This window comes from Mycteria americana, unplaced genomic scaffold (genome assembly GCF_035582795.1).
Source record: "Mycteria americana isolate JAX WOST 10 ecotype Jacksonville Zoo and Gardens unplaced genomic scaffold, USCA_MyAme_1.0 Scaffold_174, whole genome shotgun sequence".
NCBI classification, from domain to species: domain Eukaryota; kingdom Metazoa; phylum Chordata; class Aves; order Ciconiiformes; family Ciconiidae; genus Mycteria; species Mycteria americana.
The window spans coordinates 1,712-26,580 of NW_027445514.1; the positions used below are offsets into that span (position 1 = coordinate 1,712).

General features: G+C 69.7%; 1 protein-coding gene across 1 annotated transcript in view; it reads left to right on the top strand.

Annotated features, from left to right (window-relative positions):
- The first annotated feature begins 3,309 nt into the window (after positions 1-3,309).
- The window catches only part of PRR12 (proline rich 12), a 56,880-nt gene continuing 35,320 nt past the window's right edge, over positions 3,310-24,869 (top strand). The window contains 3 exon segments of the mRNA XM_075489528.1: positions 3,310-3,439; positions 14,170-14,282; positions 22,142-22,303. Coding sequence (XP_075345643.1) covers positions 3,354-3,439; positions 14,170-14,282; positions 22,142-22,303 — 361 coding nt within the window. The 5' untranslated portion in view covers positions 3,310-3,353.

Here is a 24,869-nt window from a genome sequence, read left to right on the forward strand (position 1 = left end):
CCCCCCCCATGTCCCCCCCCGCCCCAGCGTCCCCATGTGTCCCCCCCCGTGTCCCCCCCGGCCCCTGCCACCCCCCCGTGTCCCCATGTCCCCCCCACGCCCCTGTGTCCCCCCTGCCCCCCCCCTCGCCCCCCTGCCACCCCCCCCCATCCCCATGTCCCACACCCTCGCCCCCCCGTGTCCTCCTGCACCCCCCCGTGTCCCCATGTCCCCCTTCCCCCCCCATGTCCCCCCCCCGTGTCCCCCTCCCCCGCCCCCCTGCCACCCCCCCGGGTCCCTGTATCCCCCCCCCCCCCCCGTGTCCCCCCCACGCACCCTGTGACCCCCTGCCCCCCCATGTCCCCCTGCCACCCCCCCGCGTCCCCGTGTCCCCCCCCCGCCACTCCCCGTGTTCCCCCCTTCCCCCCCCATGTCCCCCCCTGCCCCAGCGTCCCCATGTCCCCCCCATGTCCCCGTGTGTCCCCCCCGCCCCCCTGCCACCCCCCCCGTGTCCCCGTGTCCCCCCCCCCCGCGTCCCCGTGTCCCCCCCCGCCCCCCTGCCACCCCCCCGGGTCCCCCCTGCCCCCCCATGTCCCCCCCCCGCGTCCCCGTGTCCCCCCTGTCCCCCCCCATGTCCCCCCCTCGCCCCCCCGTGTCCTCCTGCCACCCCCCCGTGTCCCCCCCCTCGCCCCCCTGCCACCCCCCGCGTGTCCCCATGTCCCAGTGTCCCCCCGGTGTCCCCCCCCCTCGCCCCCCCGTGTCCTCCTGCCACCCCCCGCGTCCCCGTGTCCCCCCCCGTGTCCCCCCTGCCCCCCCGTGTCCCCCCCCGCCGCGTCCCCGTGTCCCCCCCCGTGTCCCCCCCCTCGCCCCCTGCCACCCCCCCTCGCCCCCTCGTGTCCCCCTCCTCGCCCCCCTGCCACCCCCCGCGTCCCCCCCCCTCGCCCCCCCCGTGTCCTCCTGCCACCCCCCCGCATCCCCGTGTCCCCCCCCGCGTCCCCGTGTCCCCCCCCGCATCCCATGTCCCCCCCCCCGTGTCCCCGTGTCCCCCCCCGCGTCCCCGTGTCCCCCCCCCGCATCCCCGTGTCCCCCCCCCCGTGTCCCCGTGTCCCCCCCCGCGTCCCCGTGTCCCCCCCCCCCGTGTCCCCGTGTCCCCCCCGCGTCCCCGTGTCCCCCCCCCGCGTCCCCGTGTCCCCCCCCGCGTCCCCGTGTCCCCCCCCCGTGTCCCCGTGTCCCCCCCCCCGCGTCCCCGTGTCCCCCCCGCGCCCACCCGTGTCCTTCTTCTTCTCGTGGTAGGTGTACACGGCCCCGGCCGTGCAGTTCTTCCCGTGACGCGTCATGGCCGCCTGCGGACAGAGCCCTCACAGCACCGCCGGGACCGGGAGGGGCCCGGGGGGGGGTCCCGGGAGAGGGGGGGGGGGGGTCCCGGGTGGGGCCGGGGTCCCCTCACCTCCCGCCGGCCTCCCCGCTCCTCCCGCCGCACCGGAAACCGGAACTGCCGCTACCGGAAGTGCCCTGCCGGAAGTGCGCGCACCGAAAGTGCGTCCGGCTCCACCCCCTCCGCCGGAAGTGCCCCCGCCGCGCTTCCCGGTGCGGCTGCAAAAAGGGGCCGGGCGGGTCCTGGCCTCCGATTCCCCCCCTCCCCCCCCCCCCCCGAAGCGGAAGCCCCTTGTTCCCCCCAGTAGCGCCCAGTTCCCCCCAGTAGCGCCCAGTTCTCCCAGTAGCGCCCAGTTCCCCCCCCGATCCCTCCCGCTTCTTCCCAGTCACCTCCCAGTTGCACCCAGTTCCTTTCAGCTCCCCCCAGTTCCCCCCGTCGGCTTCCCCAGTTCCTTTCCAGTTCTCCCAGTTCCTCCCCGCTAACCCCCAGTCCCTCCCGCTCCTCCCAGTAACCCCCAGCTCCCCCCCCAGTTACCCCAGTACCCACCGGTTGCTCCAGTTCCCTCTTGCTACCCCCCAGTTGCCTCCAGTGATTCCCAGCTCCCCCCAGTGCCTTCTGCTTCCCCCCCACTTACTCCCAGTACACCCCAGTTCCCCCCAGCGACCCCCCAGTAACCCCCCCCAGCGCCTCCCAGCTCCCCCCAGTGCCTCCCGCCTCCCCCCCAGTTACTCCCAGTTCCCCCAGTAAGCCCCCCAGTCCCGGGGGGGGGCCATGGGGGGGGGGGCCCAGTTCGAGGGGGAACCCCCGGGGGGGTCCCCGTTTCCCGGGGGTGACCCCATGGGAGGGGACACCGGTACGGGGGGGGGGTGTCCCGGTGCCCGCGGCCCCCCCGGCACCTGCGCAGCCGCTCCCGCCCTCAACGCCCCGCCCCTCCAGGGCCTCGGCCCCGCCCCCTGCCGCGCCGTGGCTCCGCCCCCGCTCCCCTTCCGCCCCGCCCCTTCGCGCTCCCGCCACCGCCTGGCCCCGCCCCCCTCCTCCGCCACAGCCGCCGCTTGGCCCCGCCCCAGCTGCAGCATGGCCCCGCCCCTTCCCCGCCCACCTCCGCGCTCCCGCCACCGCCTGGCCCCGCCCCCTCCTCCGCCACAGCCTTCCCCCGGCCCCGCCCTTCGCCCCGCCCCTTCCCCGCTCCCTCCGCCGCTTGGCCCCGCCCCTTTCCCCGCCCTTCCCCGCTCCCGCCACCGCCTGGCCCCGCCCCTTCCCCCTCCCTCCGCCACCTGGCCCCGCCCCTTCCCCCCTCCCTCCGGCGCCTGGCCCCGCCCCTTTCCCCGCTCCCTCCGGCGCTTGGCCCCGCCCTTTTCCCCGCCCTTTCCCCGCTCCCGCCGCCGCCTGGCCCCGCCCCTTCCCCGCCCCTTTCCCCGCTCCCTCCGGCGCTTGGCCCCGCCCCTTTCCCCGCTCCCTCTGCCGCCTGGCCCCGCCCCTTTCCCCGCTCCCGCCACCGCCTGGCCCCGCCCCTTCCCCGCCCCTTTCCCCGCTCCCTCCGGCGCTTGGCCCCGCCCCTTCCCCGCTCTCTCAGCTGCTTGGCCCCGCCCCTTCCCCCGCTCCCGCCACCGCTCGGCCCCGCCCCTTCCCCGCCCCTTCCCCCGCTCCCTCCGCCGCCTGGCCCCGCCCCCCTCCGCGCTCCCTCCCGGCCCCGCCCTCCCGCCCGCCCCTCCCCTCCCCTCCCGCGGCGCGGTGCATTGTGGGAGGAAGCGGCGGCGGCGCGGCCCCGCCAGCCAACATGGCCGCTCCGTGAGCGCTGCCCCCCCCCCCCCCCCCCCCCGCCGCCGCCGCCGCCGCCGCCGCCGCCGCCGCCCTCCGCCGCCCCCGGCCCAGCCGCCCGCGGCCCGGCCCGGCCCCGGGGGCGCCGCCGCGGCGGGGCCTGTCCCGCCCCGCCCCGCCCTTGCCCCCCCCCCTCCCCTCCCCTCCCCTCCCCTCCCTTCCCCGCCGGGCCGCCGCCCCCATGGACAGGAACTACCCGGCCGCCGGTTTCGGGGACCCGCTGGCCGCCGGGCCCGGCTGGACCTACGAGCGCTCCGCCAAGGCCAGGTGCGGGCCCGCCCGGCGGGGAGCGGGCGGGGAAGGGGGGGGGGGGGGGGGAGCGGCGGGTACCGGGGGCTGGGGGGGGGGGGGGGGAGGCGGGAGAAGCGGGGGGGGGGGGAGGGGGGAGGATTGGGGGGCTGGGGGCCCGGGGCACCGGAGCTTGGGGGGCTGGGGGCTCCGTGCAGCGGGGACCGGGGGGCTGGGGGCACCGGGACTTGGGGGGCTGGGGCGCGGGGTGCGGGGGTAGCGGGGAGCTGGGGGACCGGTGCACCGGGAAGTGGGGTGCGGGAGTATTGGGGTGCTGGGGTGCCGGTACACCGGGGGCTGGGGTGTCCGTGCAGTGGGAACCGGGGTGCTGGGGTCCTCGTGCAGTGGGTGCTGGGGGGCCGGTGCAGTGGGGTGCAGGAGTATTGGGGTGCTGGGGTCCCGGTGCACCGGGAAGCGGGGGGCAGGAGCACCGGGGTGCTGGGGTCTCGGTGCACTGGGTGCTGGGGTGCAGGAGTACCGGGGCTCAGGGTGCTGGGGTGCCGGTGCACCGGGAACTGGGGTGCAGGAGTATTGGGGTGCAGGGGTCCCAGCGCACTGGGTGCTGGGGGGCCGGTGCAGTGGGGTGCGGGAGTATTGGGGTGCAGGGGTGCCGGTGCACCGGGGGCTGGGGTGTCCGTGCACCGGGACTCGGGGTGCTGGGGTCCTGGTGCACCGGGAACCGGGGTGCAGGAGTATTGGGGTGCAGGGGTCCCCGTGCAGTGGGAACCGGGGTGCAGGAGCACCGGGGTGCTGGGGTCTCGGTGCACCGGGGCTCAGGGTGCTGGGGTCCCGGTGCACCAGGATCTGGGGTGCAGGAGTATTGGGGTGCAGGGGTCCCGGCGCACTGGGTGCTGGGGGGCCGGTGCAGTGGGGTGTGGGAGTATTGGGGTGCTGGGGTGTCCGTGCACCGGGGCTCAGGGTGCTGGGGTCCCTGTGCAGTGGGAACCGGGGTGCTGGGGTCTTGGTGCACCGAGGCTCAGGGTGCTGGGGTCCCGGTGCACCAGGATCTGGGGTGCAGGAGTATTGGGGTGCAGGGGGGCCGGTGCACCGGGGGCTGGGGTGTCCGTGCACGGGGGTTTGGGGTGCTGGGGTGCAGGAATATTGGGGTGCTGGGGCCCCCTGGTGCACCAGGACTTGGGGTGCTGGGGTCCCGGTGCACCAGAGCTTGGGGTGCTGGGGTCTCCATGCACCGGGAACTGGGGTGCAGGAGTATTGGGGTGCAGGGGTCCCGGCGCACTGGGGGCTGGGGTGTCCGTGCACGGGGGTTTGGGGTGCTGGGGTGCAGGAGCACCGGGGTGCTGGGGTCCCAGTGCACCGGGAACTGGGGTGCAGGAGTATTGGGGTGCAGGGGTGCTGGTGCACCGGGGGCTGGGGTGTCCGTGCACCGGGACTTGGGTGCTGGGGTCCCCGTGCACCGGGAACCGGGGTGCAGGAGCACCGGGGTGCTGGGGTCTCGGTGCACCGGGGCTCAGGGTGCTGGGGTGCTGGTGCACTGGGATCTGGGGTGCAGAAGTATTGGGGTGCAGGGGTCCTGGTGCACTGGGTGCTGGGGGGCTGGTGCAGTGGGGTGTGGGAGTATTGGGGTGCAGGGGTGCCGGTGCACCGGGGGCTGGGGTGTCCGTGCACCGGGGCTCAGGGTGCTGGGGTCCCCGTGCACCGGGAAGCGGGGTGCAGGAGCACCGGGGTGCTGGGGTCCCCGTGCACCGGGAACCGGGGTGCAGGAGCACCGGGGTGCTGGGGTCTCGGTGCACCGGGGCTCAGGGTGCTGGGGTGCTGGTGCACTGGGATCTGGGGTGCAGGAGTATTGGGGTGCAGCGGTCCCGGCGCACTGGGTGCTGGGGTGCTGGTGCAGTGGGGTGCGGGAGTATTGGGGTGCCCGTGCACCGGGGGCTGGGGTGTCCGTGCACCGGGGCTCAGGGTGCTGGGGTCCCAGTGAACCGGGAACCGGGGTGCAGGAGTATTGGGGTGCTGGGGTCCTCATGCACTGGGTGCTGGGGTCCCGGTGCACTGGGTGCTGGGGTGCCGGTGCAGCGGGGTGCAAGAGCATTGGGGTGCTGGGGTCTTCGTGCACCGGGACTTGGGGTGCAGGAGCACCGAGGTGTAGGGGTCCCAGTGCACCAGGATCTGGGGTGCAGGGATGCTGGAGCACCGGGGGCTGGGGTCCCCATGCACTGGGACTTGGGGTGCAGGAGCACCGGGGTGCTGGGGTCCTGTTGCACCGGGAACCAGGGTGCGGGAGTATTGGGGTGCAGGGGTCCCGGCGCACTGGGTGTTGGGGTGCTGGTGCAGTGGGGTGTGGGAGTATCGGCGTGCTGGGGTGCCGGTGCACCAGAGCTCGGGGTGCTGGGGTCCTGGTGCACCAGGAACCGGGGTGCAGGAGTATTGGGGTGCAGGGGTGCCGGTGCACCGGGGGCTGGGGTGTCCGTGCACGGGGGTTTGGGGTGCTGGGGTGCAGGAGCACCGGGAACGGGGGTGCTGGGCCCCCCTGGTGCACCAGGGCTTGGGGTGCTGGGGTCTCCGTGCAGTGGGAACCGGGGTGCAGGAGTATTGGGGTGCAGGGGTCCCGGTGCACTGGGTGCTGGGGTGCCGGTGCAGCGGGGTGCGGGAGTATTGGGGTGCTGGGGTCTTCGTGCACCGGGACTTGGGGTGCAGGAGCACCGAGGTGTAGGGGTCCCAGTGCACCAGGAAGTGGGGTGCAGGAGTATTGGGGTGCAGGGGTCCCGGCGCACTGGGTGCTGGGGGGCCGGTGCAGCGGGGTGCGGGAGTATCGGGGTGCTGGGGTTCTGGTGCACCAGAGCTCGGGGTGCTGGGGTCCCGGTGCACCGGGAACCGGGGTGCAGGAGCACCGGGGTGCTGGGGTCTCGGTGCACCGGGGCTCAGGGTGCTGGGGTCCCAGTGCACCGGGAACCGGGGTGCAGGAGTATTGGGGTGCAGGGGTGCCGGCGCACTGGGTGCTGGGGGGCCGGTGCAGCGGGGTGCGGGAGTATTGGGGTGCTGGGGTCCCGGTGCACCGGGTGCAGCACCCTGGGGTGCGGGAGTATTGGGGTGCAGGGCAGCGGGTGTTGGGGTGCTGCCCGCTCCGTGCACCGGGGCTCGAGGTGCCGGGGCGTCCGTGCAGCAGGGACTGGGGTGCGCTGGGTGCTGGGGTGCCGGCGCACCGGGTGCAGGAGTACCGGGGTGCAGGGGCCCCCCGTGGCACCGGGGACTGGGGTGCTGGGGTCTCCTGCAGCGGGTGCAGCACCCTGGGGTGGAGGAGCCTCAGGGTGCTGGTGCATGTGGGGTCCCCGGGGTGCTGGTGCACGGGGTGCAGGGTCCTACGGGTGCTCGTGCATGGGGGGCAGGGTCCTTGGGGTGCTTGTGCACGGGGTGCAGGGTCCCATGGGTGCTGGTGCGCAGGGTGCGGGGTCCTTGGGGTGCTCGTGCACAGGGTGCAGGGTCCCATGGGTGCTGGTGCACGGGGTGCAGCACTCTCAGGGTGCTCATGCACAGGGTGCAGGGTCCCATGGGTGCTGGTGTGCAGGGTCCTTGGGGTGCTCGTGCACGGGGTGCAGCAGCTCGCAGGGTGCTCGTGCACGGGGGGCAGGGTCCCATAGGTGCTCGTGCACGGGGTGCAGGGTCCTCGGGGTGCTCATGCACGGGGTGCAGGGTCCCACGGGTGCTCGTGCACGGGGTGCAGGGTCCCACGGGTGCTGGTGCGCAGAGTGCAGGGTCCCATGGGTGCTCGTGCACGGGGTGCAGCAGCTCTCGGGGTGCTCGTGCACAGGGTGCAGGGTTCTCGGGGTGCTCGTGCATGGGGTGCAGCGTCCCATGGGTGCTGGTGTGCAGGGTGCAGCAGCTCTGAGGGTGTTTGTGCATGGGGTGCAGGGTTCTTGGAGTGCTCGTGCACAGGGTGCAGGGTCCCATGGGTGCTGGTGCACGGGGTGCAGCGTCCTTGGGGTGCTTGTGCATGGGGTGCAGGGTCCCACGGGTGCTCATGCACGGGGTGCAGGGTTCTCGGGGTGCTCGTGCACAGGGTGCAGGGTCCCATGGGTGCTGGTGCGCAGGGTGCGGGGTCCTTGGGGTGCTCATGCACGGGGTGCAGGGTCCCATGGGTGCTTGTGCACGGGGTGCAGCAGCTCTCAGGGTGCTCGTGCATGGGGTGCAGGGTTCTTGGGGTGCTGGTGCACAGGGTGCGGGGTCCCATGGGTGCTGGTGCACGGGGTGCAGCAGCTCTGAGGGTGCTCGTGCACGGGCTGCAGGCTCCTCAGGGTGCTGGTGCACAGGGTGCAGGGTCCCACGGGTGCTGGTGCACGGGGTGCAGGGTCCTCAGGGTGCTCGTGCACAGGGTGCGGGGTCCTTGGGGTGCTGGTGCGCGGGGTGCGGGGTCCTTGGGGTGCTGGTGCGCGGGGTGCGGGGTCCTCAGGGTGCTCGTGCACGGGGTGCAGGGTCCCATGGGTGCTCGTGCACAGGGTGCAGGGTCCCATGGGTGCTGGTGCACAAGGTGCAGGGTTCTCGGGATGCTCGTGCACAGGGTGCAGGGTCCCACGGGTGCTGGTGCACGGGGGGGCAGCAGCTCTGAGGGTGCTCGTGCACGGGCTGCAGGGTCCTCAGGGTGCTCGTGCACAGGGTGCAGCGTCCCACGGGTGCTGGTGCACGGGGTGCAGGGTCCTCGGGGTGCTCATGCACAGGGTGCGGGGTCCTTGGGGTGCTGGTGCGCGGGGTGCGGGGTCCTCAGGGTGCTCGTGCACGGGGTGCAGGGTCCCCGGGGTGCTCGTGCACAGGGTGCAGGGTCCCATGGGTGCTGGTGCACAGGGTGCAGGGTCCCATGGGTGCTGGTGCACAAGGTGCAGGGTTCTCGGGATGCTCGTGCACAGGGTGCAGGGTCCCACGGGTGCTGGTGCACGGGGGGGCAGTAGCTCTGAGGGTGCTCGTGCACGGGCTGCAGGGTCCTCAGGGTACTCGTGCACGGGGTGCAGGGTCCCACGGGTGCTGGTGCGCAGGGTGCAGGGTCGTGCACCGCACCCCTTGCACGAGTGCGGCCTCATGCGTTGCACGGACGCCGGCGTCTCGCCACGTTGCCCGGCTGTTGCCCCCCCACCCCCACCCCCACCCCCCGCACGGCGGCAGGCATCGCACGGGCGCGTCTCGCACGGCGCCTTCTCGCACCGTTGCCTGCCCCGCGGGCGCCGCACGACCGCGGCGGGCGCGCGGGTGCGTCGCACGGCCGTGGGCGGCACGCGCTCGCACGCTCGCGCCTGTTGCGCGACCCCGGCCGTTCGCGAGGGCGGCGCGCGCGGCCGTTGGAGCCGCGCGTTGCGCGTGTCGCACGGCTGCGGGCAGCGCACGGCTGTGCGTCGCGCCCGTCGCACGCCTGCGAGCGTTGCACGACTGTACGGTGCGCGGGTGTAGGTGGCTCCACGGGCGCGTGTTGCACGGTCGCTTGGTTCCTGCGTCGCACCCGTTGCACGCCTGCGGGCAGCTCACGAGCGTCCGTCGCGACTGTAGCTGGTTCCGTGTTGTGCGTCACGGCTGTTGCACGCTTGTGGGCAGCTCACAGGCGTCCATCGTGCCTGTTGCACGACTGTAGCTGGGTCCGTGTCGTATATCACGCCCATTGCACACCTGTAGGCAGCTCACAACCGTGCGCCGTGCCTGTTGCACGACTGTCACTGGTTCCGTGCCACGTGTCACGGCTGTTGCACGCCTGTGGGCAGCTCACAACCGTGCGTTGGGTGTGTTGCACGACTGCAGCTGGTTCCGTGCCGTGTATCACGCCCATTGCACGACTGTAGCTGGTTCTATGTCGTATATCACACCCGTTGCACGCCTGTGGGCAGCTCACAGCCGTGCACCATGCCTGTTGCACGACTGTCACTGGTTCCATGCCGTGTATCACACCCGTTGCATGACTGTAGCTGGTTCCCTGCCACGTGTCACGGCTGTTGCACGCCTGTGGGCAGCTCACAACTGTGCGTCGTGGCTGTTGCACGACTGTAGCTGGTTCCGTGCCGTGTATCACGCCCGTTGCACGACTGTAGCTGGTTCCCTGCCACGTGTCACGGCTGTTGCACGCCTGTGGGCAGCTCACAACCGTGCACCGTGGCTGTTACACGACTGTAGCTGGTTCCCTGCCATATATCACACCCTTTGCACGGCTGTGGGCAGCTCACAACTGTGCGTCGAGCCTGTTGCACGACTGTAGCTGGTTCCGTGCCGTGTATCACGCCCGTTACACGACTGTAGCTGGTTCCCTGCCATGTGTCATGCCTGTTGCACGCCTGTGGGCAGCTCACAACCGTGCATTGACGCTGTTGCACGACTGTAGCTGGTTCCCTGCCACGTGTCACGGCTGTTGCACGCCTGTGGGCAGCTCACAGCCGTGCACTGGGCCTGTTGCACGGCTGTAGCCGGTTCCACGTTGTGTATCACACCCGTTGCACGACCGTGGGCAGCTCACAACTGTGCACCACGCTTGTTGCACGACTGTAGCTGGTTCTGTGTCACGTAGCACGCCCGTTGCACGACTGTAGGCAGTTCCCCGCTGTGCATCGCACCCGTTGCACGCCTGTGGGCCGCTCGCAACTGTGCACCGTGGCTGTTGCACGACTGTAGCTGGTTCCGTGTTGTATATCATACCTGTTGCACGCCTGTGGGCAGCTCACAACCGTGCACCATGCCTGTTGCACGACTGCGGCTGGTTCTGTGCCGTGTATCACGCCCGTTGCACGACTGTAGCTGGTTCCCTGCCACGTGTCACGGCTGTTGCACGCCTGTGGGCAGCTCACAGCCGTGCGTTGGGTGTGTTGCACGACTGCAGCTGGTTCCGTGCCGTGTATCACGCCCATTGCACGACTGTAGCTGGTTCTATGTCGTATATCACACCCGTTGCACGCCTGTGGGCAGCTCACAGCCGTGCACCATGCCTGTTGCACGACTGTCACTGGTTCCATGCCGTGTATCACACCCGTTGCACGACTGTCACTGGTTCCGTGCCACGTGTCACGGCTGTTGCACGCCTGTGGGCAGCTCACAACCGTGCGTTGGGTGTGTTGCACGACTGCAGCTGGTTCCGTGCCGTGTATCACGCCCATTGCACGACTGTAGCTGGTTCTATGTCGTATATCACACCCGTTGCACGCCTGTGGGCAGCTCACAGCCGTGCACCATGCCTGTTGCACGACTGTCACTGGTTCCATGCCGTGTATCACACCCGTTGCATGACTGTAGCTGGTTCCCTGCCACGTGTCACGGCTGTTGCACGCCTGTGGGCAGCTCACAACTGTGCGTCGTGGCTGTTGCACGACTGTAGCTGGTTCCGTGCCGTGTATCACGCCCGTTGCACGACTGTAGCTGGTTCCCTGCCACGTGTCACGGCTGTTGCACGCCTGTGGGCAGCTCACAACCGTGCACCGTGGCTGTTACACGACTGTAGCTGGTTCCCTGCCATATATCACACCCTTTGCACGGCTGTGGGTAGCTCACAACCGTACGTCGGGTCTGTTGCACGACTGCGGCTGGTTCTGTGCCGTGTATCACGCCCGTTGCACGACTGTAGCTGGTTCCCTGCCACGTGTCACGGCTGTTGCACGCCTGTGGGCAGCTCACAACCGTGCGTTGGGTGTGTTGCACGACTGCAGCTGGTTCCGTGCCGTGTATCACGCCCGTTGCACGACTGTAGCTGGTTCTACGTCGTATATCACACCCGTTGCACGCCTGTGGGCAGCTCACAACCGTGCGCCATGCCTGTTGCACGACTGTGGCTGGTTCCGTGCCGTGTATCACGCCCGTTGCACGACTGTAGCTGGTTCCCTGCCACGTGTCACGGCTGTTGCACGCCTGTAGGTAGCTCATGACCGTGCGTCGGGTCTGTTGCACGACTGTGGCTGGTTCTGTGCCGTGTATCACGCCCGTTACACGACTGTAGCTGGTTCCCTGCCATGTATCACTCCTGTTGTACGCCTGTGGGCAGCTCACAACCGTGCACCGTGGCTGTTGCACGACTGTAGCTGGTTCCGTGCCGTGTATCACGCCCGTTACACGACTGTAGCTGGTTCCCTGCCGTGTATCACACCTGTTGCACGCCTGTGGGCAGCTCACAGCCGTGCACTGGGCCTGTTGCACGGCTGTAGCCGGTTCCACGTTGTGTATCACACCCGTTGCACGACCGTGGGCAGCTCACAACTGTGCACCACGCTTGTTGCACGACTGTAGCTGGTTCTGTGTCACGTAGCACGCCCGTTGCACGACTGTAGGCAGTTCCCCGCTGTGCATCGCACCCGTTGCACGCCTGTGGGCCGCTCGCAACTGTGCACCGTGGCTGTTGCACGACTGTAGCTGGTTCCGTGTTGTATATCATACCTGTTGCACGCCTGTGGGCAGCTCACAACCGTACGTCGGGTCTGTTGCACGACTGCGGCTGGTTCTGTGCCGTGTATCACGCCCGTTGCACGACTGTAGCTGGTTCCCTGCCACGTGTCACGGCTGTTGCACGCCTGTGGGCAGCTCACAACCGTGCGTTGGGTGTGTTGCACGACTGCAGCTGGTTCCGTGCCGTGTATCACGCCCGTTGCACGACTGTAGCTGGTTCTATGTCGTATATCACACCTGTTGCACGCCTGTGGGCAGCTCACAACCGTGCGCCATGCCTGTTGCACGACTGTGGCTGGTTCCGTGCCGTGTATCACGCCCGTTGCACGACTGTAGCTGGTTCCCTGCCACGTGTCACGGCTGTTGCACGCCTGTAGGTAGCTCATGACCGTGCACCGTGGCTGTTGCACGACTGTGGCTGGTTCTGTGCCGTGTATCACGCCCGTTACACGACTGTAGCTGGTTCCCTGCCATGTGTCATGCCTGTTGCACGCCTGTGGGCAGCTCACAGCCATGCACTGGGCCTGTTGCACGGCTGTAGCCGGTTCCATGTTGTGTATCACGCCTGTTGCACGACTGTGGGCAGCTCACAACTGTGCACCACGCTTGTTGCACGACTGTAGCTGGGTCCGCGTCGTATATCACACCCATTGCACACCTGCAGGCAGCTCACAACCGTGCGCCGTGGCTGTTGCACGACTGTCGTTGGTTTCCTGCCGTGTATCACACCCGTTGCACGACTGTAGCTGATTCCCTGCCACGTGTCACGGCTGTTGCACGCCTGTGGGCAGCTCACAACCGTGCGTTGGGTGTGTTGCACGACTGCAGCTGGTTCCGTGCCGTGTATCACGCCCGTTGCATGACTGTAGCTGGTTTTATGTCGTATATCACACCTGTTGCACGCCTGTGGGCAGCTCACAACCATGCAACGTGCCTGTTGCACGACTGTAGTTGGTTCCATGCCGTGTATCACGCCCGTTACACAACTGTAGCTGGTTCCGTGCCATGTATCACACCTGTTGCACGCCTGTAGGTAGCTCACGACCGTGCACCGTGGCTGTTGCACGACTGTCGCTGGTTCCGTGCCGTGTATCACGCCCGTTACATGACTGTAGCTGGTTCCGTGTCGTATATCACGCCCTTTGCACGCCTGTGGGCAGCTCACAACTGTGCACCGTGGCTGTTGCACGACTGTAGCTGGTTCCGTGCCGTGTATCACGCCCGTTACACGACTGTAGGCAGTTCCCTGCCACGTGTCACGGCTGTTGCACGCCTGTGGGCAGCTCACAACCGTGTGTCGAGCCTGTTGCACGACTGTAGCTGGTTCCGTGCCATGTATCACGGCTGTTGCACGCCTGTAGGTAGCTCACGACCGTGCGCCGTGCCTGTTGCACGACTGTAGCTGGTTCCCTGCCATGTATCACACCTGTTGCACGCGTGTAGGCAGCTCACAACCGTGTTGCCGTGGCTGTTGCACGACTGTAGCTGGTTCCGTGCCGTGTATCACGCCTGTTGCACGACTGTAGCTGGTTCCGTGCCATGTGTCATGCCTGTTGCATGCCTGTGGGCAGCTCACAACCGTGCGTTGGGTGTGTTGCACGACTGTAGCTGGTTCCGTGCCGTGTATCACGCCTGTTGCACGCCTGTGGGCAGCTCACAACCATGCACCGTGCCTGTTGCACGACTGTCGCTGGTTCCCTGCCATGTATCACACCTGTTGCACGCCTGTAGGTAGCTCATGACCGTGCACCGTGGCTGTTGCACGACTGTCGCTGGTTCCGTGCCGTGTATCACGCCCGTTACACGACTGTAGGCAGTTCCCTGCCACGTGTCACGGCTGTTGCACGCCTGTGGGCAGCTCACAACTGTGCGTCGAGCCTGTTGCACGACTGTAGCTGGTTCCGTGCCATGTATCACGGCTGTTGCACGCCTGTGGGCAGCTCACAACCGTGCGTTGGGTGTGTTGCACGACTGTAGCTGGTTCCGTGCTGTGTATCACGGCTGTTGCACGCCTGTAGGTAGCTCACGACCGTGCGCCGTGCCTGTTGCACGACTGTAGCTGGTTCCGTGCCGTGTATCACGCCTGTTGCACGCCTGCGGGCAGCTCACGACCGTGCGTCGGGCCTGTCGCACGACCGTAGCCGGTTCCGCGTCCTACGTCACGCGCCTTGCACGCCCGTCGGCGCTTCCCCGCCGCCTCTCCCGCCCGTCGCACGCCCGCGGGCCGCTCGCGCTCGCGCCTGTGGCCCGACACCGCGCGGCGCCGGGGCGAGCGTGCGAGGAGCGCGCGAGGGCCCGGGGATGGGGGGGGGGTGGCGGCGGCGATCGTGCGAGGCGCTGACGGCCCTTCCCCCCCCCCCCAGCCTGGTGTACGGGGGCTCGCGGGCGTCGCACCCCGACCCCGACCTGCTGCACCGCCAGCCCTACGGAGCCCCCCACCCGCTGCAGGGCTATGCCGCCAACCACCACCCCGCAGGTACGGCCCCCCCGCCCCGGGACACCCCCGCCCCGGGACACCCCCACCCTGGGACACCCCCGCCCCGGGACACCCCCACCCCATGAAACTGTGACCCCGGGACACCCCCACCCCGGGACACCCCCATTCTGTGACACCCCCGCCCTGGGACACCCCTGCCCCGGGACACCCCCACCCTGGGACACCCCCACCCCATGAAACTGTGACCCCAGGACACCCCCGCCCCGGGACACCCCCACCCTGTGACACCCCAAACCCCGTGACACCCCCACCCCGGGTCCCTTCGTCCCCATGTCACTGTGTCACCCCCGCCCCGGGACACCCCCGCCCCGGGACACCCCCACTCTGTGACACCCCCGCCCCATGAAACTGTGACCCCGGGACACCCCCACCCTGGGACACCCCCACCCCAGGACACCCCCACCCCGGGACACCCCCGCCCCAGGACACCCCCACCCCATGAAACTGTGACCCCGGGACACCCCCGCCCCGGGACACCCCCACCCCGGGACACCCCCGCCCCAGGACACCCCCGCCCTGTGACACACCCGCCCCAGGACACCCCCACCCCATGAAACTGTGACCCCGGGACACCCCCACTCTGTGACACCCCCGCCCCATGAAACTGTGACCCTGGAACACCCCGACCCCAGGACACCCCCACCCTGTGACACCACGACCCTGTGACACCCCCACCCCGGGACACCCCCACTCTGTGACACCCCCGCCCCAGGACACCCCCACCCCATGAAACTGTGACCCCGGGACACCCCCGCCCCGGGATACCCCCGCCCTGGGACACCCCCACCCCGGGTCCCTTCGTCCCCATGTCACTGTGTCACCCCGACCCCGGGACACCCCCACCCTGTGACACCCTGACCCCGTGACACCCCCACCCCGGGTCCCTTCGTCCCCATGTCACCGTGTCACCCTGACCCCGCAGCACCCCCACCCTGTGACACCCTGACCCCATGACACCCCCACCCCGGGACACCCCCACCCCATGAAACTGTGACCCTGTGACACCCCCGCCCTGTGACACCCCCACTCTGTGACACCCCCACCCCAGGACACCCCCACCCCATGAAACTGTGACCCCGGGACACCCCCACCCTGTGACACCCCGACCCCGTGACACCCCCACCTGGTGACACTCCCACCCCGGGTCCCTTTGTCCCCATGTCACTGTGTCACCCCCACCCCGCGTCCCTTTGTCACCGTGTCACCCCGACCCTGCAGCACCCTGACCCCGGGTCCCTTTGTCACCGTGTCACCCCGACCCCACGGCACCACAACACCCCAACCCCGTGTCACCCTGACCCTGTGTCACCCTGACCCCGGGTCCCTTTTGTCACCCTGACCCTGTGTCACCCCGACCCCGGGTCCCTTTGTCACCGTGCCACCGCAGCCCTTCGTCCCCACGTCACCATGTCACCCTGACCCCACGGCACCGTGTCACCCCAACCCTGTGTCACTGCAACACCCCAACCCCGTGTCACCGTGTCACCCTGACCCTGTGGCACCCTGACCCCGGGTCCCTTCGTCCCCATGTCACCGTGTCACCCTGACCCTGTGTCACCCTGACCCCGGGTCCCTTCGTCACCGTGTCACCCCGACCCCACGGCACCACAACACCCCAACCCCGTGTCACCCTGACCCCGGGTCCCTTTGTCACCCTGACCCCGTGGCACCCCGACCCCGGGTCCCTTTGTCACCGTGTCACCCTGACCCTGTGTCACCCCGACCCCGGGTCCCTTTTGTCACCCTGACCCTGTGTCACCCCGACCCCGGGTCCCTTCGTCACCGTGCCACCGCAGCCCTTCGTCCCCACGTCACCGTGTCCCCCCGACCCCACGGCACCGTGTCACCCCAACCCCGTGTCACCGTGTCACCCTGACCCCGTGGCACCCCGACCCCGGGTCCCTTCGTCCCCATGTCACTGTGGCACCCTGACCCTGTGGCACCCCCACCCCGGGTCCCTTCGTCACCGTGTCACCCCGACCCCACGGCACCACAACACCCCAACCCCGTGTCACCCTGACCCTGTGTCACCCCAACCCCGGGTCCCTTTGTCACCGTGTCACCCTGACCCCGTGGCACCCCGACCCTGGGTCCCTTTGTCACCGTGTCACCCTGACCCCGTGGCACCCCGACCCTGGGTCCCTGTGTCACCGTGTCACCCTGACCCTGTGTCACCCCGACCCCGGGTCCCTTTGTCACCGTGTCACCCTGACCCCGTGGCACCCCGACCCTGGGTCCCTGTGTCACCGTGTCACCCTGACCCTGTGTCACCCCAACCCCGGGTCCCTTTTGTCACCCTGACCCTGTGGCACCCCGACCCCGGGTCCCTTTGTCACCGTGCCACCGCAGCCCTTCGTCCCCACGTCACCGTGTCGCCCCGACCCCACGGCACCGTGTCACCCCAACCCTGTGTCACCGCAACACCCCAACCCCGTGTCACCGTGTCACCCTGACCCTGTGGCACCCCAACCCCGGGTCCCTTCGTCCCCATGTCACTGTGTCACCCTGACCCTGTGTCACCCCGACCCCGGGTCCCTTCGTCACCGTGTCACCCCGACCCCACGGCACCACAACACCCCAACCCCGTGTCACCCTGACCCCGTGGCACCCTGACCCCGGGTCCCTTTGTCACCCTGACCCCGTGGCACCCCGACCCCAGGTCCCTTTGTCACCGTGTCACCCTGACCCTGTGTCACCCCGACCCCGGGTCCCTTTTGTCACCCTGACCCTGTGTCACCCCGACCCCGGGTCCCTTCGTCACCGTGCCACCGCAGCCCTTCGTCCCCACGTCACCGTGTCCCCCCGACCCCACGGCACCGTGTCACCCCAACACCGTGTCACCGTGTCACCCTGACCCTGTGGCACCCCGACCCCACGTCCCTTCGTCCCCATGTCACCGTGTCACCCTGACCCTGCAGCACCCCGACCCCGGGTCCCTTTGTCACCGTGTCACCCCGACCCCACGGCACCACAACACCCCAACCCCGTGTCACCCTGACCCTGTGTCACCCTGACCCCGGGTCCCTTTTGTCACCCTGACCCTGTGTCACCCCGACCCCGGGTCCCTTCGTCACCGTGCCACCGCAGCCCTTCGTCCCCACGTCACCGTGTCACCCCAACCCTGTGTCACCGCAGCACCCCAACCCTGTGTCACCGTGTCACCCTGACCCTGTGTCACCCCGACCCCGGGTCCCTTTGTCACCGTGTCACCCTGACCCCATGGCACCCCGACCCTGGGTCCCTTTGTCACCGTGCCACCGCAGCCCTTCGTCCCCACGTCACCGTGTCCCCCCGACCCCACGGCACCGTGTCACCCCAACCCTGTGTCACCGCAGCACCCCAACCCCGTGTCACCGTGTCACCCTGACCCTGTGGCACCCCCACCCCGGGTCCCTTTGTCACCGTGTCACCCCAACCCCATGGCACCGTGTTGCCCTGACCCTGTGTCACCGTGTCACCTTGACCCCGTGGCACCCTGACCCCGGGTCCCTTTGGCACCCTGACCCCGTGGCACCCTGGCCCTGGGTCCCTTTGTCACCGTGTCACCCTGACCCCGTGTCACCCCGACCCCGGGTCCCTTTGTCACCGTGCCACCGCAGCCCTTCGTCCCCACGTCACCGTGTCCCCCCGACCCCACGGCACCGTGTCACCCCAACACCGTGTCACCGTGTCACCCCGACCCTGTGGCACCCTGACCCCGGGTCCCTTCGTCCCCGTGTCACCGTGTCACCCTGACCCTGTGGCACCCCCACCCCGGGTCCCTTCGTCCCCATGTCACCGTGTCACCCTGACCCTGTGGCACCCCCACCCCGGGTCCCTTTGTCACCGTGTCACCCCGACCCCATGGCACCGCGTTGCCCTGACCCTGTGTCACCGTGTCACCTTGACCCCGTGGCACCCCGACCCCGGGTCCCTTTGTCACCCTGACCCTGTGTCACCCCGACCCCGGGTCCCTTTGTCACCGTGCCACCGCAGCCCTTCATCCCCACGTCACCGCGTCACCCTGCCCCCGCGTCACCGCGACGCCCCACCCCGTGGCACCCCCTTCGTCACCGCGACCCCGCAGTCCCCAGGCCCCGTTGTCACCGCGCCCCCGCGGTTCCGGTGTCTCTTTGTCACCACGATCTCCCGGTCCCCGTGTCCCCACCGTCCCCGTGTCACCCCGGTCCCCGTGTCACCCCGACCCCGCAGCGTCACGACCCCGGGTCCCTTCGTCACCGCGACCCCGCGGTTCCCACGTCCCCGCGGTCCCCGTGTCACCGCGACACCCCAACCCCGTGACCCCCCGGTCCCTTTGTCACCACGTCACCGTAGCCCCCTGGTCCCCGTGTCACTTTGTCACCGCAACCCCGTGTCACCGTAACCGTCACCGCGTCACCGCGACTCTCCAGCCCCACGGCTCTGCGACCCCAGGTCCCTTTGTCACCGCGTCACCGCCACCCCGTGCTTCTCGTGTCCCTTCACCGCTGTGACCCCGCACTCCCCGTGTCACCACGGTCCCCGCGTCCCTTTGTCACCACGACCCCCGTGTCCCTTTGTCCCCGTGTCCCTTTGTCCCCGCAGCTCCGTGTCACCGCAGTTCCTGCGTCCCCGCGTCACCGTGGCCCCGTGTCCCTTTGTCACCGTGACCCCACGGTCCCCGTGTCCCTTCGTTGCCACCGCCCCGTGTCACCGCGGTCCCCGTGTCCCTTCGTCGCCGCGTCCCCCTGTCCCCGCGGCGCCGTGTCCCCGCGGCGCCCACACGTGCGTTGTCACCGTTGTCCCCCATCCCCAGTGTCACCGTGTCCCGGTGTCCCCACGTCCCCGTGTCCCCAGGCCCGTGTCCTTGTCCCCCCCCCCGGTCTGTCCGTGTCCCCCCACCGGCCTCCGTGTCCCCGTGCGTGTCCCCGTGTCCCCACGTGTGTCCCCATCCCCGCATCCGTGTCCCTGCATGTGTCCCTGTGTCCCCAAGGTCACACCAGTGTCCCCCCACCGACTTCTATGTCCCCACCCCCCCCGCCTGTGTCCCTGTCCCCACGCTCGTGTCCCCCCGGTGTCCCCAAGCTGTCCCCCACTCCCCGGTGAGGCAGGGCCACCGCTGTCCCCAACCTGTCCCCAACCTGTCCCCCTGGAGATGCAGGGCCACCGCTGTCCCTGCGGTGTCCCCGACCTGTCCCCACGATGTCCCCAACCTGTCCCCCCGGAGAAGCAGGGCCACCGCTGTCCCCGTGGTGTCCCCAACCTGTCCCCAACCTGTCCCCACGATGTCCCCAACCTGTCCCCAACCTGTCCCCTTGGAGACGCAGGGCCACCTGTGTCCCTACAGTGTCCCCGACCTGTCCCCAACCTGTCCCCGTGGTGTCCCCAACCTGTCCCCACGATGTCCCCAACCTGTCCCCCTGGAGACGCAGGACCACCGCTGTCCCCGCGGTGTCCCCAACCTGTCCCCAGCCTGTCCCCCTGGAGACGCAGGGCCACCGCTGTCCCTACAGTGTCCCCAACCTGTCCCCGCGGTGTCCCCAACCTGTCCCTGACCTGTCCCCTGGGAGACGCAGGGCCACCGCTGTCCCCGCAGTGTCCCCGACCTGTCCCCAACCTGTCCCCACGTGTCCCCAACCTGTCCCCGCGGTGTCCCCAACCTGTCCCCCCAGAGACGCAGGGCCACCAGTGTCCCCATGGTGTCCCCAACCTGTCCCCAACCTGTCCCCACGATGTCCCCAACCTGTCCCCCCGGAGAAGCAGGGCCACCGCTGTCCCCGCGGTGTCCCCAACCTGTCCCCAACCTGTCCCCCCAGAGAAGCAGGGCCACCAGTGTCCCCATGGTGTCCCCGACCTGTCCCCAACCTGTCCCCGCAGTGTCCCCAACCTGTCCCCAACCTGTCCCCCTGGAGATGCAGGGCCACCAGTGTCCCCGCGGTGTCCCCAACCTGTCCCCAACCTGTCCCCGCGGTGTCCCCAACCTGTCCCCCCGGAGATGCAGGGCCACCAGTGTCCCCGCGGTGTCCCCAACCTGTCCCCACGTGTCCCCAACCTGTCCCCGCGGTGTCCCCAACCTGTCCCCCCGGAGACGCAGGGCCACCGGTGTCCCCACCTGTCCCCAACCTGTCCCCGCGGTGTCCCCAACCTGTCGCCCAACCTGTCCGTGACCTGTCCCCCGGGAGACGCAGGGCCACCAGTGTCCCCGTGGTGTCCCCGACCTGTCCCCAACCTGTCCCTGACCTGTCCCCGCAGTGTCCCCAACCTGTCCCCCTGGAGATGCAGGGCCACCAGTGTCCCCGCGGTGTCCCCAACCTGTCCCCAACCTGTCCCCGCGGTGTCCCCAACCTGTCCCCCTGGAGATGCAGGGCCACCAGTGTCCCCGCGGTGTCCCCAACCTGTCCCCAACCTGTCCCTGCGGTGTCCCCAACCTGTCCCCCTGGAGATGCAGGGCCACCAGTGTCCCCGCGGTGTCCCCAACCTGTCCCCGCGGTGTCCCCAACCTGTCCCCCCAGAGAAGCAGGGCCACCGCTGTCCCCGACCTGTCCCCAACCTGTCCCCGTGGTGTCCCCAACCTGTCCCCGCGGTGTCCCCAACCTGTCCCCCCAGAGAAGCAGGGCCACCGCTGTCCCCGACCTGTCCCCAACCTGTCCCTGCGGTGTCCCCAACCTGTCCCCCCGGAGACGCAGGGCCACCGCTGTCCCTGCGGTGTCCCCAACCTGTCCCCAACCTGTCCCCCCAGAGAAGCAGGGCCACCAGTGTCCCCATGGTGTCCCCGACCTGTCCCCAACCTGTCCCCGCGGTGTCCCCAACCTTTTCCCCCCAGAGAAGCAGGGCCACCGCTGTCCCCGTGGTGTCCCCAACCTGTCCCCACGGTGTCCCCAACCTGTCCCCCCAGAGAAGCAGGGCCACCGCTGTCCCCGACCTGTCCCCAACCTGTCCCCGCGATGTCCCCAACTTGTCCCCCTGGAGATGCAGGGCCACCGCTGTCCCCGCGGTGTCCCCGACCTGTCCCCACATGTCCCCAACCTGTCCCCGCGGTGTCCCCAACCTTTTCTCCCCAGAGAAGCAGGGCCACCGCTGTCCCCGCGGTGTCCCCAACCTGTCGCCCAACCTGTCCCTGACCTGTCCCCCGGGAGACGCAGGGCCACCAGTGTCCCCGTGGTGTCCCCGACCTGTCCCCAACCTGTCCCTGACCTGTCCCCGCGGTGTCCCCAACCTGTCCCCCCGGAGATGCAGGGCCACCAGTGTCCCCGCGGTGTCCCCAACCTGTCCCCAACCTGTCCCCGCGGTGTCCCCAACCTGTCCCCCCAGAGAAGCAGGGCCACCGCTGTCCCCGACCTGTCCCCAACCTGTCCCCAACCTGTCCCCGCGGTGTCCCCAACCTGTCCCCCAGGAGACGCAGGGCCACCAGTGTCCCCGCGGTGTCCCCAACCTGTCCCCAACCTGTCCCCGCGGTGTCCCCAACCTGTCCCCCCAGAGAAGCAGGGCCACCGCTGTCCCCGACCTGTCCCCAACCTGTCCCCAACCTGTCCCCGCGGTGTCCCCAACCTGTCCCCCAGGAGACGCAGGGCCACCAGTGTCCCCGTGGTGTCCCCGACGTGTCCCCAACCTGTCCCCAACCTGTCCCTCAACCTGTCCCCGACCTGTCCCCTGGGAGACGCAGGGCCACCGCTGTCCCGGTGGTGTCCCCAACCTGTCCCCCCAGAGAAGCAGGGCCACCGCTGTCCCCGCGGTGTCCCCGACCTGTCCCCAACCTGTCCCCGCAGTGTCCCCAACCTGTCCCTGACCTGTCCCCCAACCTGTCCCTGACCTGTCCCCCTGGAGGCGCAGGGCCACCAGTGTCCCCATGGTGTCCCCAACCTGTCCCCGCGTGTCCCCAGGGCTGTCGGGGCTCTTCGAGACGGGGCTGCACCACGCGGGCGGCGCGGCGCCCGACGCCTCCGTCATGAACCTCATCTCGGCGCTGGAGTCGCGGGCGCCGCAGCCCGGCCCCTCCGCCTCCTCCCTGCTCTCCCAGTTCCGCACCCCCTCCTGGCAGACTGGTGAGACTGGGGGGGGCCCCATCCTGGGCTGCGACGGGGGGCGGGGGGGGGGGGGGGGGGTCCTATCCTGCCCTGGGGGGGGGGGGTCCTGTCCTGGGGGGGGTCTTATCCTGCCCGGGGGGGTTAAACCTGGCTCAAGCAGGGTCCTGTCCTGCCCGGGGGGGTCTTATCCTGCCCTGGGGGGGGTCCTGTCCTGCCCTGGGGGGTCTTATCTTACATTGGGGGGGGTCCTGTCCTGCCCGGGGGGCTTAAACCTGGCTCAAGCAGGGTCTTATCCTGCCCTGGGGGGGTCCTGTATTGCCCGGGGCAGTTAAACCTGTCCGGGGGGGGGTCTTGTCCTGCCCTGGGGGGGTCAAACCTGCCCTGGGGGGTTCTTGTCCTGCCCTGGGGGGTTAAACTTGGCTCAAGCAGGGTCCTGTCCTGCCCTGGGGGGGGTCTTATCCTGCCCTGGGGGGGTCTTATCCTGTCCTGGGGGGGTCCTGTCCTGCCCTGGGGGGTTAAACCTGGCTCAAGCAGGGTCCTGTCCTGCCCTGGGGGGGTCAAACCTGTCCTGGGGGGGGGTCTTGTCCTGCCCTGGGGGGTTAAACTTGGCTCAAGCAGGGTCCTGTCCTGCCCTGGGGGGGGTCTTATCCTGCCCTGGGGGGGGTCCTGTACTGCCTGGGGGGGTTAAACCTGTCCTGGGGGGGGTCCTATCCTGCCCTGGGGGGTTAAACCTGTCTTGGGGGGGGTCCTGTCCTGCCCTGGGGGGGTTTATCCTGCATTGGGGGGGTCTTACCCTGCCCTGGGGGGGTTTATCCTGCCCTGGGGCGGGGGGGTCCTGTCCTGGGGGGTTAAACCTGGCTCAAGCAGGGTCCTGTCTTGCCCTAGGGGGGTTTAATCCTGCCCTGGGGGGGGCCCTGTCCTTCCCTGGGGGGGTCCTGTACTGCCCAGGGGGCTTAAACCTGGCTCAAGCAGGGTCCTGTCCTGCCCGGGGGGGGGTCTTATCCTGCCCTGGGGGGGTCCTGTCCTGCCCTGGGGGCTTAAACCTGGCTCAAGCAGGGACTTGTCCTGCCCTGGGGGGTCTTATCGTGCCCTGGGGGGGGTCTTGTTCTGCCCTGGGGGTCTTATCCTGCATTGGGGGGGTCTTATCCTGCCCTGGGGGGGTCCTGTACTGCCCGGGGGGGTTAAACCTGTCTTAGGGGGGGGGTCCTGACCTGCCCTGGGGGGTCTTATCCTGCCCTGGTGGGGTCCTGTCCTGCCCCAGGGGGCTAAACCTGGCTCAGGAAGGGTCTTATCCTGCCCGGGGGGGTTAAACCTGGTTCAAGGAGGGTCCTGTCCTGCCCTGGGGGGGTCCTGTCCTTTCCTGGGGGGGTCCTGTCCTGCCCGGGGGGGTCTTATCCTGCCCTGGGGGGGCCCTGTCCTTCCCGGGGGGGTCCTGCCCTGCCCGGGGGGGTTAAACCTGGCTCAGGACCGGTCCTGTCCTGCCCCGGGGGCTGCACCCTGCCCCAGGTGGGCCCGATCCTGCCCCACAGGGTCCCTCCCCGCTTGCCCCAAGAGGGGCACGTTCTGCCCCGGGGGCTCCCCCTTGCCCCCAGGGCGGCTCTGTTTGCCCCGGGGGGGTCCCCACTTGCCCCAGGGCATCCCCACTTGCCCCAGAGAGCTTCTACTTGCCAAGGGGGGTCCCCACTTGCCCCAGGGCACCCCCACTTGCCCCAGAGAGCTTCTACTTACCCTGGGGGGGTCCCCACTTGCCCCAGGGCACCCCCACTTGCCCCAGAGAGCTTCTACTTGCCAAGGGGGGTCCCCACTTGCCCCAGGGCACCCCCACTTGCCCCAGAGAGCTTCTACTTACCCTGGGGGGGTCCCCACTTGCCCCAGGGCACCCCCACTTGCCCCAGAGAGCTTCTACTTGCCCCGGGGGGCTCCCCACATACCCCAGGGCATCCCTGCTCACCCCGGAGAGCTTCTACTTGCCCTGGGAGGATCCACACTTGCCCCAGGGCACCCCCACTTGCCCCGGGGAACTACTACTTGCCCCAGGGGGTCTCCATGTACCCCAGGGCATCCCCACTTGCCCCAGGGAGCTTCTCCTTGCCCTGGGGGGGTCCCCACTTGCCCCAGGGCATCCCCACTTGCCCCAGGGAACTTCCACTTGCCCTGGGAGCATCCCCACTCACCCCAGGGCACCCCCATTTGCCTCAGCTTCTACTTGCCCCGGGGGGGTCCCCACTTGCCCCAGGCCATCCCCACTTGCCCCAGGGAGCTTCTACTTGCCCTAGGAGGGTCCCCACTCACCCCAGGGCATCCCCGCTCGCCCCGGAGGGCTTCTACTTGCCCCGTGCAGGTCCCCACATGCCCCAGGGCACCCCCACTTGCCCCAGAGAGCTTCTACTTGCCCTGGGAGGGTCCCCACATACCCCAGGCCATCCCCACTTGCCCCAGGCTATCCCCACTTGCCCCAGGCCATCCCCACTTGCCCCAGAGAGCTTCTACTTGCCCCGGGGGGCTCCCCACATACCCCAGGACATCCCTGCTCGCCCCGGAGAGCTTCTCCTTGCCCTGGGAGGATCCACACTTGCCCCAGGGC